Genomic DNA, 16,757 nt, shown 5'->3' on the forward strand with positions numbered 1-16,757 from the left:
ACAGGACTGCAGGAGGCACCTCCACGCTAATTAATCCTGCCCTGCCCAAGCAATGCTTCCAACCTCCAAAAGGACATTTACAGACATCAAAGGCAGCATTGTCGAGGGCCCCCCCCCAAGGTTCAGTGACACTTTCAGTCTCTTTGAATTGGAAATCAGGACAAACGGGAACTTCCAGCAGAAGCCTGGTCAGGCTCTTCACCCTGGTAGCTCAATTTCAGCTCCTCAATAACTCTAAGAGCTTGCATAGCCCAACACAAGGATACAAGACAAGTGCAGGGACTCACTGTGAGAAAGAAACATTTGAGGTTAAACATCTGCAGAAATGACCTTAATGGAATGGAGACAATTCCACAGATATAATAACAGTGACCAAAAGCTGGGCTTTTATTCAAGGTGAGAGAGGCAACAGGCCCAAAGAGGCCCCAGCCAGAGACAGGGTAAAATCCTGATGTGGTTGCTGTGGTTCACACTACTGTTGTGAGATAGCAAGCACACTGGAGGAAGGAGGCTTGATCTGCTATGACACTTAGCTCCATCTGGACACAGATAGCAGGAAGAGCCCACAAGGCAGAGCTGCAACATGGCAGCTCCTGTTGAGAGAGAGAAAGGGAGAGAGGTGGAAAAATTGTAGAGGTGGGCAAAGGGTTTATCTGGCTACTGCTGGTAACACAACCAAAAGACACAACACTAACATATCAAGGAGCTTGTGGATGAGGTGTTCAGGTTCCAAAGGGAATGCTTTGCAACTCTCAACAAGTGAGAAGTCACACACCCCTTTCTAGGCTGGCTAGAAAAGCAACAGCTTCCCTTGCAACGTTCAGGGACTTCATGCTGGTTAAGATGATAGTGAGGAGCTGTAAAGGGCTCCAGGGGCTGCTGGGGGGACAGTGTGAAGTTTGCACATACACAACAGTCTAGGGAGAGCGCTATGGTGTCCCTGAAGGCTCTGCGTGCACCATGAGGAATGCAGGACCAGGCCTTCCTTTTCTGGCCCTCAGCTGAGGGACACCAAGTCAGTCCTGCTTTTTCTTAACAGCAAGCGAGGCTCCTGCCAAGAAAGCGCTGCTGCTGTGGAATGTGCTGGGCCAGCAGTACAGCTCATTCCTGGAAAAGCATCAACTCAGCGGGAGAGCAAGGAGAGGAGAAGAGGGGAAAACGGGAAGAGGGGGATGGTGGGAAACAAAGTCTGAAAGCTTGGACTTCCACACCTGGGGAATCAGGCAGCTGCCACAGAGCAGGCTGCTCGCCAGCACCCCCTTGTCCTGGGCTGCCAGCACCGCAGCCCCGCCCAGCACCAGCCCTCTGCTCTGGGAGCACCTTTCTGCCAGCCAGACACCTCCAGAGCAGGCCTGGGACTGCACAAACCAAGGCAGATGACTGTAGGAATGAGAAACAAGGTTCATCTCCCCCCTCCATGTTAACAATTAATTTGTATTTAATAACAGATCTCCACGAGGAGATGACAAAGCAGCCTCCACGTGTGTCCTGCCCTCAAGACAATGACCAGCTCACATTACTCTCTCCTTGCACAAACAGTTTTGCAAGAGTCTCCCACGGAAATCAGCTTAACCTCCTAGCCTGTGGGAAGGGGCCTTGAAGCATGACAAGCTGTAGATGACTGCACCTACTCTGCGCATCCAGTTCAGCTGCCATCAGCAACATCTCTGCTAACTGGATCTGTAAGACATACAGAGAACCCCTATAAAACCAACAGGGAGTTAATAAATCTCACAACTAAGTTTTACCACAAAACATTTGCCAAAGACAATGAGAAGGACTCACGCAAAGAAGAGCCTTTCAGAGTCACAACAGCTGCATGATGGCAAAGAAAGAACTCTGTTCCTGATCCCAAGTCATTGCAGCATTCTGAAGAATGGGCAAAAAGCAGTACTGCATCCCTCTGGTTCTAAAATGCAGGAGGCAGCAGGGAATATGAGGGGTCTGAACGCTCAGAGGAATCATTTCTGACCATCACTAGGACAGGGACACATGTTCTTTTTCTTCCTCACCTGATTTTGATGGTGTCATGTAGGGGATGGTACAAAAAATTCCCTGTACAGAGACAGCAAATAGAGCACATTTTAGTAGCCTTTTATATACTTCATTGATTTCACTAACACCAGTCATATTCACCAAACTCCGTTCAAGACACAGGGCCAAACTCTCGAATACAATGAGTAATGTCCTACCAAGCAGCCTTTACCAGGCCAGCCAGGCTTGCCCTCCAGCCAGCAACCCAGCAAACAAGCAAATACTGCTCAACTGCTGGAAGAGACAAGAGGGATGCTCCAGTCCTAACCAAACCAAGCATGTGCTGCCATGTAACTTACTCCACTGGAGGTTCAGAAAGCAGATGGGAGCCATAAAGTAGGACCCAATCAATTACTGTAAATTTAAAGTCTGTGTGAGGTGCCATGTACAGACTTCAGACCAGATGCTATCAGGCAGAATTCACCTCTACACCAGGAATCAGCATCCTTTTCAACAAGAGGGTAAGTTTCCCCACAACTTAGAAGAGGATAGTGCTTTGGATCACTGCAGCACCAGGTCCAACTCAAAGCTGCTGCTTTTCTTTGACATTGTGAACTCCCGGGCCTGACCCTGTCACATACCATTCAAAACCTTCCACCTGCTGTCTCTGACAACTGCACAGTAACAGTCAGTGACCTTCAGAAGTTACCATCACACACAACATGAAATGTTCTTCTTGTGGAAGGTCTCAAAGCCACAGCAGCCAACTCCCAGGTCCTTCAAGGATAGAGGCCTACAGTGGAAGGCAGCACAACCTGTCTGCAGTCTGTAAATACCCCATGAGCTTAGTAACCGTGTTGAACTGGTCATTGTACACATTAACTGTTCCCATGGGCAGCCCAGAAAGGCTCATCACACATTATTACTGCAATAGGGACATTTCCCACATCTGTGGATCCGCTGGTAAGCCAAGTTACAAGACCACCCTGATTTTGAGCTTCCTAGTTATCTGCGATACTGACATGAAATTCTCATGAAGCATCTCTCCTTTAGTCATATGTAAAGTCACTATGAACACTTAGTGCCAGCACCATGTGTTGACCACCCAGGAGCTCACCTGGTCCCTACAGACAACATGGCCAGACACAGTCCCCACCTCAAATCTACACACCTCTCTACATGGGAAAGCATGAGTGCCATACAGTTTCCTACCAGAGCACAGATACCAACTGTACCAAAAGTAACATCCTGAAGGCACCACTTAAACACAGATTTTTAAAGTGGTGTCTCACACTGGCAACATCTGCACATTCAAGAAGGCTGCTGCAGTGGCCTCCTGGGTTTCTGCACAGGGGATTCAGCAGCACATGCTGCACGAGTCTGATCCAGCTCTAACGCATCGGACTCAACCTGCACATCCTGTAGAGATGTTACACACCTCTGCATTAAGCCAGAACTGCCCCAAGGAAACCCACAGCTTACCCTAAACTGAAGAAGATATTGACATCCTCAAAATCCCCTGCCACTTCCAGGATGCCTAGACAAGGAATAATCCTAAGACGTTTCCCAAACTAACCATTTGGCCACAGCTAAACCAAAAACTTTTACTCTGAAAGAAAAATCCATCTCACAGGAGCCCCTTCAGCACCTAAAGGTGCATTTACCAGCTCTGGGTCAAAGGGAAGTCCCCCATAATGGACTCAGGTCTGCAGCCAGATCCATGAAAATCCACCCTTCTCACAGCCACAAAAGCCAGCAAGAAAAATTCAAATTAACACAATGTAATGGCAAGACTTCATGCATTAAGGCCCTATATGGACTTCCAGTATAGCACAGCCCCAGCTAGGCCCACAGGCAAGTCTCTGTGTGAATGGCACTAACATACTGGTTGAGCCAGGCAGGGCTGAATGAACTGGGACAGCTGGTTAGCCATATGCAAACACAAGTATGGAGTTTGCATATCCATCACGGCTTCTGGAAAAAGCTTCAGTTTAAGAAGCTGCTGTGCCCTGAGGCCAACCAGGCAACAGCCATCGGCACTGCAGCCCTTCTCCCTGCCCTGCTGATGGTGTCAGGCCACCAAGCCAGGGTTGTCACACACTGCTGATACTGCTCTGGCTGTCAACAATGGCAGAACAGCACAGTGCAACGTACAGGGGACAGACAACCTATTTGCTCACAGACGATGAGACACAAAAGGACCATGAGGAGGCCAGAGCCATGTTGAGGGAAAGAGCTGAAGCCCAGAAATGGGCAGGCTGAAGTGCTAGCACCAGCTTCCCCACTATGATAATCCATGCAGAGCCAGAGTTCCCAAAACACAGACCCCTCTGGCAGACCCTCGGTGTCCCCAGAACCAGCCTGTATATGGCAGGAGCTGCCAGCCATCAGAAAACAAGAAAAATTCCATAAACTCTGTTACCTAGACCCTGGATTCCCAGCCTATCACAGAGACAGCTGCCAGCGATCAGAGGGGCCACGTAGCAAATAAATTCCTCTCCAAACCCTAGGGGCAGGTCAAAAAACAGCAGAAGAAAGACCTTCCCACACAGCAGCCAGTGCTAGCTCTCCCAGAAACAGATCTCTGCTCCAAGTCATGAGAGGAAGCCTTTCCCACTTCAGCTCCCGTCTTCAGCCAGGACGAGAAGGACAGACTCCCAGTGCAGCAATTCAGTCACCACTCACTGTCTTCTTTTCCTCCAGCTCTCACACAATAGCGAATTTTAGCCAACAAGACACACAGACAGATGCCCCAGTGAAGGGATAACCAACACAAAGGATTTAGTGGAGCAGGGTACCCAAATGCTGCTTCTGCTGCCTTCCGTGGCTAGCTGTGCCTGGAAAAACAACGCCTCTGGCATGTCGCCTTTAATAAATAACTGATACAACAACAACAGCAGTCCCAACCCTCCACCTCGATACAGGATTACACGGGACAGGAAGGTCAGCACCAGCCATCTCTGCCTGCCAAAACCTCCAGAGAGTTCCAGCTCATTCCTGGATAGATTTAATATTAGCGCTACAACAGTAACAACACAGCGGATGGAAACAAGTGAAACCAAGAGCTTCAGGGGCTCAGGGAGATACTAATGCTTCAGCTCCGCAAGCTAATGCAGTCCTTGGAGACAGTGATATTCACAGCCCAAGAGCTCACACACTCTCCTAAGGCCACCATGGCATTATACAGATAAGCACACGGACAAAGCAGACAAAGTCACAGAGATTAGACTAATTCCCAGATTTGTACCTTATTTCAACGCCTTCCAAAAAGCCTTCACAAAAGGATTTGGTCCAAAAATTTCCAACAGCAGCCACCAGCAGGATTAAGTTTTATTTAACTTGCCAGCTGCTGCCTAACAAGCCAACACCAGCGGGACAAACAGTAACACAGCCACGTGGTGCCACATCCCCCTTCTGGAAAACAACCATCCATCCAGCACAGGTCAGAAGGGCAGGCTCTGAATAACAAACAAGGGATGGAGAGAGGAGGAAATCAATAGGAAACACCAAAAACACACAGCCCGGGCTGCTGCATCATCAGATGTGCAGCACGATGCAAAGCTGGTGCGACATGAAGGCAATTTCCTGCAGGCACAGTCTCTGCTGTGTTCTGCAAGCCCAGCTCCCCTTCATGGGCTTTCACACAGATCAAATGTCCTAAACCACAATATTGTTCTATCTGTTTGGATGCAGTCAAGGGTGGAGGAGTAGCAATTCATTACAGCAGATATCCTCAGCTCAGAACAGTTCAGCAACTGCCATGCAGATATGCAAGAGCCTTCCCACCACTATTAAGTACTTTGAGCTCAAAAAGGACTTGAGGAATTTCAACTATGCTCCCTACACCTCTACCTACACAGCATCAAGTCTAGGTGGAGGGCCTGATGCCCACACTGAGAGAGGATCAAAACCAAACCCATATCTGCAGCAGAAAAGCTGTGGGGGAAACCAGATTTTCTTTGCCTATACTCGCAGCACCCTTCTTCCCTGAGCATCCCCGAACGCATGGTAGTGGTTGGCTGCCTCCACCTTCAAGAGTTCAGACCCAGAAATCTCTGCCTGCTGGGAGACCAAGTGGGGAAATCATAGGAGGAGGAGGTCAGGAGCATGCTGGAGAAAGAAGAGGGACTTACTGAAGGCTCAGAGCTCCAAGCAGATCAGCCTTGGGCTCATGGACCATGTCTCCATCCCTGCACCACAGTCAGGGTGCACTGATTTACTTCGCAGCAATTTCTGAGACATCGAGGTAGGCTTTTGCTCTGTGCTGGAATTTGGAGGCCCAGAGTCCTCCAGATGATTTCAAAACACTGAACTGCATCAAAACAGCTGCATTCTCATGGTTGAGCAAAGGTTTTTTGACCTTTCTTTCTTTTTTTTCCCAAGATGACAAAAGACGCTTAAAATTAAGAAACATTCCCATCAAAAACATAACTGAAAACAATACCTCTCCAAGAAAATGCTGGCTTCAACATAACACCATATTTTGGGAGAAAACACATTCAGTCAAAAAAAAATTCTGACCAGCTCTGGCTGCAAACAAGTTCAAATAGCTGTTGTAAAGCTTCATTGTTTGCATAGTACAGACAAAGCCTTAGGGAAATTGGTCTGCAGCCTGATTTGGCTAACTTGGCTTTCCAAATGCCACCCCTGGGCAAAGAAACCAGGCTATGACTGCCATCCACTGTGGCCTTTGGAGCACAGCTCCAACCACAACTGAGAAAGCCGGACACCTACAGAGTCAGTACTAGCTGGGTCTGAACAGCAGGACACCCACTGCCAGGCACAGACAATACAACCCAGGGAAGCAGGGAATACTGTCAACTAGCCCTCTCCATCTGCACCTCAGCCCTGGTGCTGCTGTGGCCACCACCACCACTGCCACAATACTTTGGAACAGCCTCCAGTAGCAGCTCCAGCGAGGATCAGCTTCAGTGTCCAAGGGCCACCCCCAGCACAGGCAGCATTACAGGAACTCCCCACCACAAGCACAGACAGTGGTTAGCAGCTCCCTGCCAAATCCTCAGCAGCCCAGGAGAGGACAGGCTGCAGTCACCTACATGTAAAATATCTGAAATAAGTGCTGGTGGACCCTTGCTAACCAGGGCAGCACACCTCACAGGAGCAGGCAGGGAAACATGCTTCCTCTGGAGCAGGGAGCACAACAGATGGAGTGCTGTGGCCTGTCACATGGAAAATGCTGCCCTCCACACAGAAGGACAGGGACTGACCACAAGCTGGAGAAAAGTGGCCACCTTTCAGCAGGGCTGATGCTGTCTCTCAGACCACTACAAAAGACATAAGCATATAAGGGAGTTTTATAGGCCCTTTCACTCTCAGACCTCTTGCCAATCTCTCCCAGCATGCAAACCATGCTGACATGGAAGCAGTCCCCACCAGGGACAAGCAAAGGTCTTCTGCAGACAGCAAAAGTTTCCAATTTAAAATTAAAAGTAAATTTTAAAAAAAAGTTTCCAAAAATCAAAATAAAACAACTCCCCCAACTCACACTCAAAGAGCTGGCAGGAAAGGCAGGGGCACCACGCCAGCGCTTACCATTGCTTAGGGACTGACACTGCTTATTAAACCTAGGATCCCTTCCCCAGCTCCCAACACTTCCAGCCAGAAGGACAGTCACCACTGGCATCAATTTCAAAAAGACCTTGCAATAAAAATAAATCACTCGGGCTTTCAGTGAGCGTCAAAGCGCTTCCCCATGCACATGTGCAGGGGATGAGGTCGCCGAATACCAATGGCATCTGACCCCTGCACTGGGAATTCCAGCAGCGCCCGCTTTGTTCTGCCTTCAGAGCGTTGCCCTAATCACTGCCTCATACCAGGCTTTGGAGAGCAGGTGATAATTAAGCAGGTCTGGATAAGATACTGGGTTAGTGATTAGTTGGATACCAATTTTCACTTCACAGCTGAGGCCAAGGAATCACTCACCACAGCTCTGAAGTTAAAATTGGAATCGAGACCTGCAAGAGAGAAACCAGCAGTGGAAGGAGGAGCAGCACCACCCCACTACTGTACCTTGGATCACTGGTGTCCTCCCAGCAATGCAGAACCAGTAGGATGGGGAGGGAAGGATGGTCCCCTTGCAGGACAACATCCTGCTCTCTGGCCTAGAAGACAGGAGGTGGCCTAGTATAGATAAGCAAAATGATCACCCAGGTGCTTTCTCCACACGCAGAAATTCAAACTTTCAGGCATTCCAGAGTTTAAGGAAAGATGAGATGGAACTTCAGACCAGGTGCTAAGGATTTACCTGGACACAGAAACTGCACCCATTTAACTGAAACTGCTTTGAAAAGTTTAAACTTCAGTGTGCCCCTGTAGGAACACCTTTCCACTGACAGAAAATGAGCAACAAAATAAGTCAAAAGAAAGCACATTTCAACTGATTTATGAATATCTTCACAGTTGTACCAGCCACCTGGACAAATGAAGAGCCAAACCTGTAGTTCAGCTGGGGTGAACATGCACACTATCTGGCTGGTGAGAAGGTCCATGCTGCCCAGAGGCAGGTGTATTTCTCATGATGGACTTGAGCAGGAGATAACACTTTACACATGACTGAAGCCCATGTCCCAGCAAACTACAAACTACCACAGTCCATCAGCATGGTTATTCCCTTCCCAACTGCAGAGGTGCCCAGAAGAATTGAAGTCCTGTTCTTGAAGCACCTCTATGGAACTGAGGGCTTTGTCATGGTAAGATCCAGACAAGTGTTTACGCAAGAAGCTCCCAGTCTCAATCGGACAAGACAAGGCACAGTTGGAAACTCCATCTTAGAGATTAGAAAAAAAAAAAGACAGAAATTAAAAAGTCTGTTCTAAACCCCATGAGAAACCTGCAGGTGGTTTGATGGAGAACATGGATCTCACAAGTGGTGACAGCACTGCACTGATCTAAGGTGCTCTCCTGATGACCAGCACATACCTCTTACCTGTAAAATATTTCATAAAAAGACTGAAGATGTAGGAAAAAACCTTCCTTCTCTAATGAGAACAAGGCTAGCAGGCCAAGGGTAGTTCCACACTTCATGGTAAGACACATCCACACAAAGCATCTCAGGTCCAAGAAGAGTGCACCACATCTCTGCACTGCCACACTTGCTCCATCCATTGGCTGATCTCCTCCACATGCCTCCAGTTCTGGGATTAGCAAAACACAAAGCCCAAGAAGGGCACAAATATCTGCACCCTGCTATGTGCAGCTGTAGCCCACTGCACGCTGGATAAACCAGGTAATGAAACACTGCAGCCTTCCTGCTGCTCACAATTCCTCTCCCCAGGACCAGGCGCATGGAATCTTCTTACTTCTCCTTGTTCCCCCCCCGAGGGGACACCACTCTGGGGTCTTCTTAATTTGAAGCCCTGCACTAACTGATAACTTCAGAGCCATCCAAGGGAGCCTCAGTTCACATTTTCAAGGAGATGTAAACACTGAAGTTGCTCCATCACCGCCTGATTCTCAGAGCAAACAAATATTAACAAGATAAACAAAATAATGAAAAATCTCACACACCAAGACTGTGGCTGTAATATTGCCTTGGGGATGAGCTGAAGTGAATGCCAAGCTGAAGATCCACAGCCTGGAAAAAGAAGGAAGAAGGAGAAACAGATTCAGATTGGGAAACAAAGGTGAGGTAAACACTGGACCATGTCTTGCTCCAGCTGGCCCTGGAAGATGAGATGCCTCCATTCCCAATAATAGATGAGAGGAGAACTTAGTTTTATGCCACACGGATCCTGCGAAAGGTTCAATTACTGATGAAAAGAAGAGCCATGGGATCTGCAGGCATCCTCCTCATTGATCAGCTGCCCTAAGGTCATCCACCTCAACTCTCATGAAGGGGCTTTGCCCTGGGTTCTACTTCTGGACACTGCCCAGCTGACAGATACCAGTCCAGGCCAGAATCTGCCAGCACAAGCCAGGCATAGGGCATCCTGAGGGATGGGGCTGAGAGGAACATACATGTGAGAGTTCAACACTCTTCCCTGTCATACAGCTTCTGAATGCAGCCATTGTTAACCTCCTGGTTTTCACTAATTGCCCATGCATTTACAGTCAAGCAACTGAGGTGCCTCCTGCCCTTCTGTCCCTGCAGACCCATGGCTTGCTTTCTCATAGACATCAATTACCGGGGATCATGAAATTTTTTGGTTAGACTCAATGATCTTAAAGATCTTTGCAAACCAAAATGATTCTATGATTCTATTTTGAGTGGTGCCTGGGGCTTCAGGGCTTCTCAGAGACAAGGCTGCAGCTGGACTGCTCTGGTTGTTCCCACCATGCTCCAGCCAACCACCAGCACATTCTTCAGTTCTCTGGAAAGGAGCAGAGACAGCTTTCCTGATGAAGCATCCACGGCGACACCATGAGAGGCTTTCACCAGGCCTTGCACGTGCTGCTCCAACTGCACAACTCATCGCACAGGACTTCTCCAAGGAACGGATTGCCCACACGCAGCCCCCAACCCCTCTTAGCTGCACCTTCCCTTCCAGAGAGGTTCACTCTTCCGAAACAAATCAGCTGAACCGGTCCCAACAAAAATCTCATCCCATGCATTTCCAACAAGTAAACTCACTGTGTCTTCCTGAGTGATTTTCCCCTTTCCCTGCTATCATCCACACGAACTCCCTATGCTGTTTTATCATTGAGTTTTGTTAATCTACCATCTGCCTCCTCTTGTGGAGCCTTAAAGAAACAGAAGATGACGAAAAAGCACAGCACAGAACTTTGCTGCCACCAGACCCCTCTTCCCAATGTGAGACGCTGCTATGTATTACTAAACTTTGTTTATAGTTACGCAGACACTCTCCCACCCACATGGCAATGTTTCATTCAAGACAAGTTTGAATTCACTTCAAGAACAACATTTCAAAGGATCCCAAAGCATTTGTTTACAAACAGCATGCATGGAGAATTCGCTTCTCCCACCAATGAACATGGTCTCCTCCAAGATGGGGAGAGGCAGCTGTTTCATAGCACCCAATGCTACTCAACAGCTGAGGGACAGGAAACGATCCACAGACAACTGACACTGCTGAGAAAATTTATGGAAAATGAGGGCTGGAGACTTCTATTTGCCAGGAGAGAATGGGGAAGCTTCTGAGGATTAAAGCTCTCCAGTGGGTCAGGAGGAATTTAGGGAGGCAAAGAGTCCCAGACTGTGGTCAAAAGAGTGACTCCAAATTTCAAGCCTCATCTGAAAGTTGGCACCTCTCAAACTAACGGGAACCTGGGCACTGGGATAATTTGGCTGAGGAGGGGAGAGCACCCCCTGCTGAGGCAGCCACACCGATCTCATCCAAGCCCCAAACAGGCCCAGCCCTGTTCAATGTGGGGTACGAGCCAAAATCACAGCCTAGGGAGGTATTTGGTGCAGGGAGAAGACATGGGGAAGACTATAAAACTGAAAACATTTTGTAGTCCCAGCTCCATACACAAGACCTACTGTAAACACTAAATCTTTAGAGGGGAGAAAAAAATTCAGAGGAAGGAGGATCATGCAACTCCTTCAAATACCAAAGTGCTAGGAATGGTAAAGGGTCACACATTGTGGAAGACAAGAGAAGCTACATTTTTAAGATGGAAACAGTCCTGAAAAAGGCTAGAGGAGAGTCAGATGTATGAAGACTCTGGACAAAAGGGAGACAAAGGGTCTTACAGAGAGCTGGCTTCATGTGGCAATTGTTCTCCAGAACAGTCACCAGCTTTACACAGATAGGAGAGAGCAGGGGCTCCCCAGAAGATCAGTCAGTACAACATCCAAACAAGGGACAGAACGTATCTCCTCACCTCCAAACAGCCACCCATGATGGGAGGAACCAAAGGGTATCACAGAAGAAGTAATGAAAATACCAGTGTTGGAAGAGAGCTGCCCTGAAGGAGATGGGATGTGAGGCAGGTTGCACCCCTCTTCCATCCAGATCCATCCCAGAGATCTAGCCCAGGACATCTCATCTTGAGAATGCGACATATATGTGGGCACAGTGGGTCTTGTACACACCCCGGCTCAGAGATGGGCAGCACATGGAGAGCTCTCCTTCTCCACGGAGGCAGGAGAGGAGAAGGTTCATCCACTCTACCTATTCTTCCCAGAGATGAGATGCAGAGGACAAAGCTGCCAAAATGGATGTCCCTCCCCAAAATGGATGGTAGGAGAACAAAACTGTCCCCAAATCCACTTCCTGGGGAGGGCTGATGGAGGCAAGACTGCCCCCACGCCCCTCTGGCAGAGGGAACAAGGGGCACCCTCCCCAGGCAGGCACAGTGGGAGATGCCCAGGCCCTTTAGGTGGGGAATAACAATCCCGAGGAGGACACAAGGGGGGGACACCACTCTTAGCCACTCCCAAGATGGGAGATGCCCTCTCGGTCAAGGTGTTGGCCAAACATCCTGAGGACGTGGAGGGGGCAACCCTCAGATGAGGGGTAGTGGTCTCCTCCAAGGTGTCTCTGCAGCCCCAGAGAAGGGGGATACCCCAGCTGCCTCACAGGGGAATTACCAGGGGGCAACTTCCCCAGAGCTGATGAGGGCAGTGAAGATGGAGGGCTGTACCCGGAGGCAGCACTCAGGGACCACCAGCCCCAGAGAACGTGCACGGGGGGGTATCACCACCAGCTTCTCCCAGGCGAGGTACGGGGGGCGCACGGAGGGTGTGTCCCCCGCAGATCGAACCCAAGGGGGACACCATCCCCACCCGCTCCAAGGCAAGGCAGTGGGGATGGGGGATGGATGCGGGTCCCCCTCCCCACGCCGGGCACCACTCGGACCGCCAGTCCCTCAGGGCACCTCCCTACCCCGGGGGACCCGGTCCCGCCGTCCCGGAGGGGGGAGCTGGCCCCGGCCCCAGCCCCGAGAGGGGCGGGTGTCCCCCCGCGGCCCCCTGGGGAGGCCCACGGGGCCCGGGCTCCACGCGTGGCCCCGGGGGACCGGAGACCGGGCCCGCGCTCACCCAAAGTCGTCGTCCATGGACTTGAAGTAGAACTTGTAGTTGGGGCGGTTGAGGAGGCCCTTGAAGTCGCCGAGGGTGACGCGCTCGGCCGGGATCGGCAGCTTCACCAGGTACGGCGTCTCCTGCTCGTCCAGGTGGTAAATGATCTTCGTCTCGGCCGCCGCCATGGCGCCCCTGCCCGGCCGCCAGGCCCCCGCCCGCGCCTCCGCCGCCTCCTCCGCCCCGGCGCGGACCCCTGGCCCCGGCCCGGCCCCTGCCCGCGCCCCGGCCCAGCTGCGGCCTCCGCACGCCCGGGCCCCCCGCGCCCCTTGTTCTGCGGGTCCCAGCGCCGCCCGCCCGCACGGCGCAGGCTCGGCCCGCCGGCCCCGCCCCGCCCGCCGCCCCGGCCCCGCCGGAACCGGAACCGGCGCCCCGCGGGGCCGCGCGGGCCGGCACCGGGACCGCGATGGAAAGGGACCGGCACCGGGACTGCGATGGAACGGGACCGGCACCGGGACCGGTACTGCGATGGAACGGGACCGGGCTCAACTGGCACCCAGGGAGGGTCGGCCCAGGCCCTGCCCCAAGCCAGACCCCGCACCCGTAGGAGACCCACCCCCGGCTGGAACTGGCCCCGTCCGCCCCTGCTGTGCCCCGGCTGGGTGCGTGGCCCCCGGGAGCGCACACCGCCAGCCCCACCGCCTATGGGGGCGTTTGGGTTTGTCCTTTACATCCACGTCCCCTCACACACAGCCTGGCACTCCCCACGCACCCACACTCCCAGTCCCAGGTGGTGTGTGCCCATGTACCCCTCCCAGGCTCCCCACCCTCATTCAGCTTTCAGCCCCTCTTAACACCCACTGATGCTTCTTCACAACTTCCACTGCTTCTCATGTCCATACCACAGGCCTCCCTTTCCATTTCTACAGCTCTGGTCCTTTATCACACACCTCTCAACCTTCCCCATGCTCCTCATACCATACGGCTACAGGGCCCTTGAGTACCGCTTACAGAACATGAGGTACATCCTGCACTACCCTGTCCTCCCATGTCCAGACCCCTTTGAACTCCCCATACTGTGTCTCTGATGGCCACCACACACAGGGACTACCTCCCACCCCAGTTCCTCTCCAGCTGTGGCTTTCCTCTGAACACTCTGTCACCATCCAACAACTCTCCCCAGTAGTCAGGCATTGGACACCACAGTGTCCCTCCCTTCAAGTTTCTAAGCCCCTTTTCCTCACCAAGCAGACTCCCTCCTCTACTCTTCATGAACATTCTCCTTCCCATATACTGTGGCCTCTTCAACTGTGAAATCCCCTTGGCTCTGGGATTTCTTCCTTATCCTCTCTGTCCCCCGACCCCATCTCTCTCTTACTTACAGTTCTCAGCACTGTGATCCCAGTCCCCAGGACTTGCCTCTGTGCTGCAGCAGTCCCGGGCTGGCTGGTTTCCCCCTCAGACACCTCTGAAGCACCCAAAGGGCACCAAGGAACCGTCTCCATCAGCAGTTTCCCAGAGCTGTGGCTGAGAGCTGGGGTGGTTGGAGCTTTGGGAACACCCACCACCAGGAAGGGCAAGAACCGCCTCACACTGTCCCAGATTAGAAGGAACAAATGCAGAGGAAGCACCACGCCATGGGCCTGCACAGGGCATGAGACCAGATCACCAGCCTCAGTGCCAGACTCCCCTGCAGTAGGAAAGGAGCCAGAGAGATCCTCTAGGGAACAGAGCCAAGCTCCTCCGGCTGGCAGGCAGGCTGAGCTAAACAGTCTCCTCCTGCATTAAGGACTCCTACAGGCGTGCTAGCAATTACCTGGGCAGCACTGCTAGACTGGGTGAAGAACCTGACACTAAACTGGGGAAAAAAAAATGATCAAGGGAAGTCCTCATGTAAGCAGGAGTTGTAAGTAGTGTAAGGCTCTCCCATGTTTCCACATCAGCTCTTAGAAAACTGTCATTTCCTCATGCCTGGAGCTCTGTGGTAAAAGCTGGTGTACCTGGAAAGAAGAATCCAGGTCAGAATGGAAAAGTTTAGTTTAAGATGCTTCTTCCTGTGTCAATCCTGACAGAGCTAATCTGAAAGTTGTTTTACAACACCTCCCTGACCCAAAAGCAGGCACAAGGTAAAGAATCCTAGTCAGCCCCTGACAGGGCCACTCCCTTGCCCACTTCCCAGCACAGCTGTGGATGCACCTTGGAGCACCTTGTAATCATACACATTAGACACCTTTGTTACCAAAAGAGCAAGTTTCTGTAGTGCTGAGCCTCCCAAGGGAGAACATGCAGCCCAGGGGAGGGGTGCCACAGCCCCTGAAGGGTCGTAGTAGATGAAATCTCATTATTACAGCTGCCTTTTGGTTTAAAACTGGCCAAGTCTTTGAATAGACTCAATGATAGATCGATTTAACTGCTCACAGAGGCCTTGTGCTGTTTGACTTACTGAATGAATGGAAGTTAAGAACAGAGAGCCAAAGAAATTAGCAGTAGGGGATGGTGCTGAGCACTCCAGGTCCACAAGGAAGAGATTCCAAACTGCCCGTTGGCTTACTTTTGCAATTATTGCAATTTAAAAACTGCAGCATTGATAGCATTGCTTCTCTTTACAGAGAGTAAACAGGCTTCAGACATTTTAGTGCACTTCAGAACAGCACAAAGCAGAGTATTTAAGTTCCATCACTGACACCTTTAAGCAACACAAAATATCTTCTTCTAAAAGGCTCACTACTGTTCACTGAAGGTATGGATTTGATACAGGAACCAGGTGACATCCATCCATCCATCCGTCCATCTGTCTCAGATGGGAAGTCAGACATGTTGACTACTACAGCCTTATTAAAAAATAAAAATACTTACTGCTAACTTTGCTCAAAAAGATAGATAGCAATGATTGCACATTCAAGGCTGCTCCCAAATGCATTTCTTGTCTTCCAACTAAAGAGAAGTCTTAACTGAAAGTAACAGAAAGCATCGAGCCCACCCTGTGCTTATACAATGCAATCAGTGCTCCTTTAAGTACAACACTTACCTGCCCATAAGGATGCTGCACCATGCCAGAACTCCGCCTCAGAGAGTATCAAGTGTCCTAATTTGTCTCCTTTTTGCTACTCTATTCTTGGCATCTGTAAGACCACCCACCACACACACCACCGAGGCCTGAAGGATAAGGATATATGGCCACAGAGCAACCTTTTCCCCCAGGGTTAGAAAGCAGCTCACATCACAAAGAAGTTGGAGCAAATGAGAAAGGAATGGGGAAAAAAACGAAAAGTGGAATTGTTACTTGGTACAAAGAATCAAAAACTTCTGGCAAACCTGAGCTAATTACAGCATTACACATTAAATTTATTATTAAGCTATATTTACATTGTAAAAGGAAAAAAATACTTAAAATTACCAAGTATTGCAGCTGTTTTGTAAATGGTTTTATTAAGAGCTCTGTAGCTGTCCTACCCCCTCTCTGCCAGTTCCTACTCCCCAGCATCACGAGGGCACAATGCAGTGCCTAACAGTCAGCATTCCCACTAACTCTCAAAATGACAAATGATAACAGGTTTCATTGGATTTAAGGTTCATCTTTGCAACATAATCCTGTACAAAACCAAACCTCACCCATTTCAGGATTCTATGTTCAGAACTGTTCTCTAGTTGTAAACGTGAGTTATCAATGAACACTTACACCAATTCAATGCTCTGCTGATTTCCCCACCTGTCTACTGTGTGCTTAAAATCTCTTCAGGAGACAGTAGCAATGAGTTATTCAGCTTACACACGAAGCCCTGCTCAGGCATGTACCACAAGTGGAGACATAAAATCCCAAGGCAAAAAAAAGCAAACAAGC

The 16,757-nt window shown here is 50.3% G+C and overlaps 1 protein-coding gene across 2 annotated transcripts in view; it reads right to left on the reverse strand.

Annotated features, from left to right (window-relative positions):
* Window positions 1-13,152, reverse strand: part of DVL3 (dishevelled segment polarity protein 3) — a 32,321-nt gene extending 19,169 nt beyond the window's left edge. Inside the window, exon 1 of one of the 2 annotated variants that reach the window (XM_032697958.1) lies at window positions 12,938-13,152. In XM_032697958.1, the coding sequence (XP_032553849.1) occupies window positions 12,938-13,104 (167 nt within the window). In that variant the 5' untranslated portion in view covers window positions 13,105-13,152. The remainder of the gene's footprint in view (window positions 1-12,937) is intronic. The other variant, XM_032697959.1, reaches the window with a different exon arrangement.
* Window positions 13,153-16,757: the final 3,605 nt, after the last annotated feature.

This window comes from Chiroxiphia lanceolata, chromosome 10 (genome assembly GCF_009829145.1).
Source record: "Chiroxiphia lanceolata isolate bChiLan1 chromosome 10, bChiLan1.pri, whole genome shotgun sequence".
Classification (NCBI taxonomy): Eukaryota; Metazoa; Chordata; class Aves; order Passeriformes; family Pipridae; genus Chiroxiphia; species Chiroxiphia lanceolata.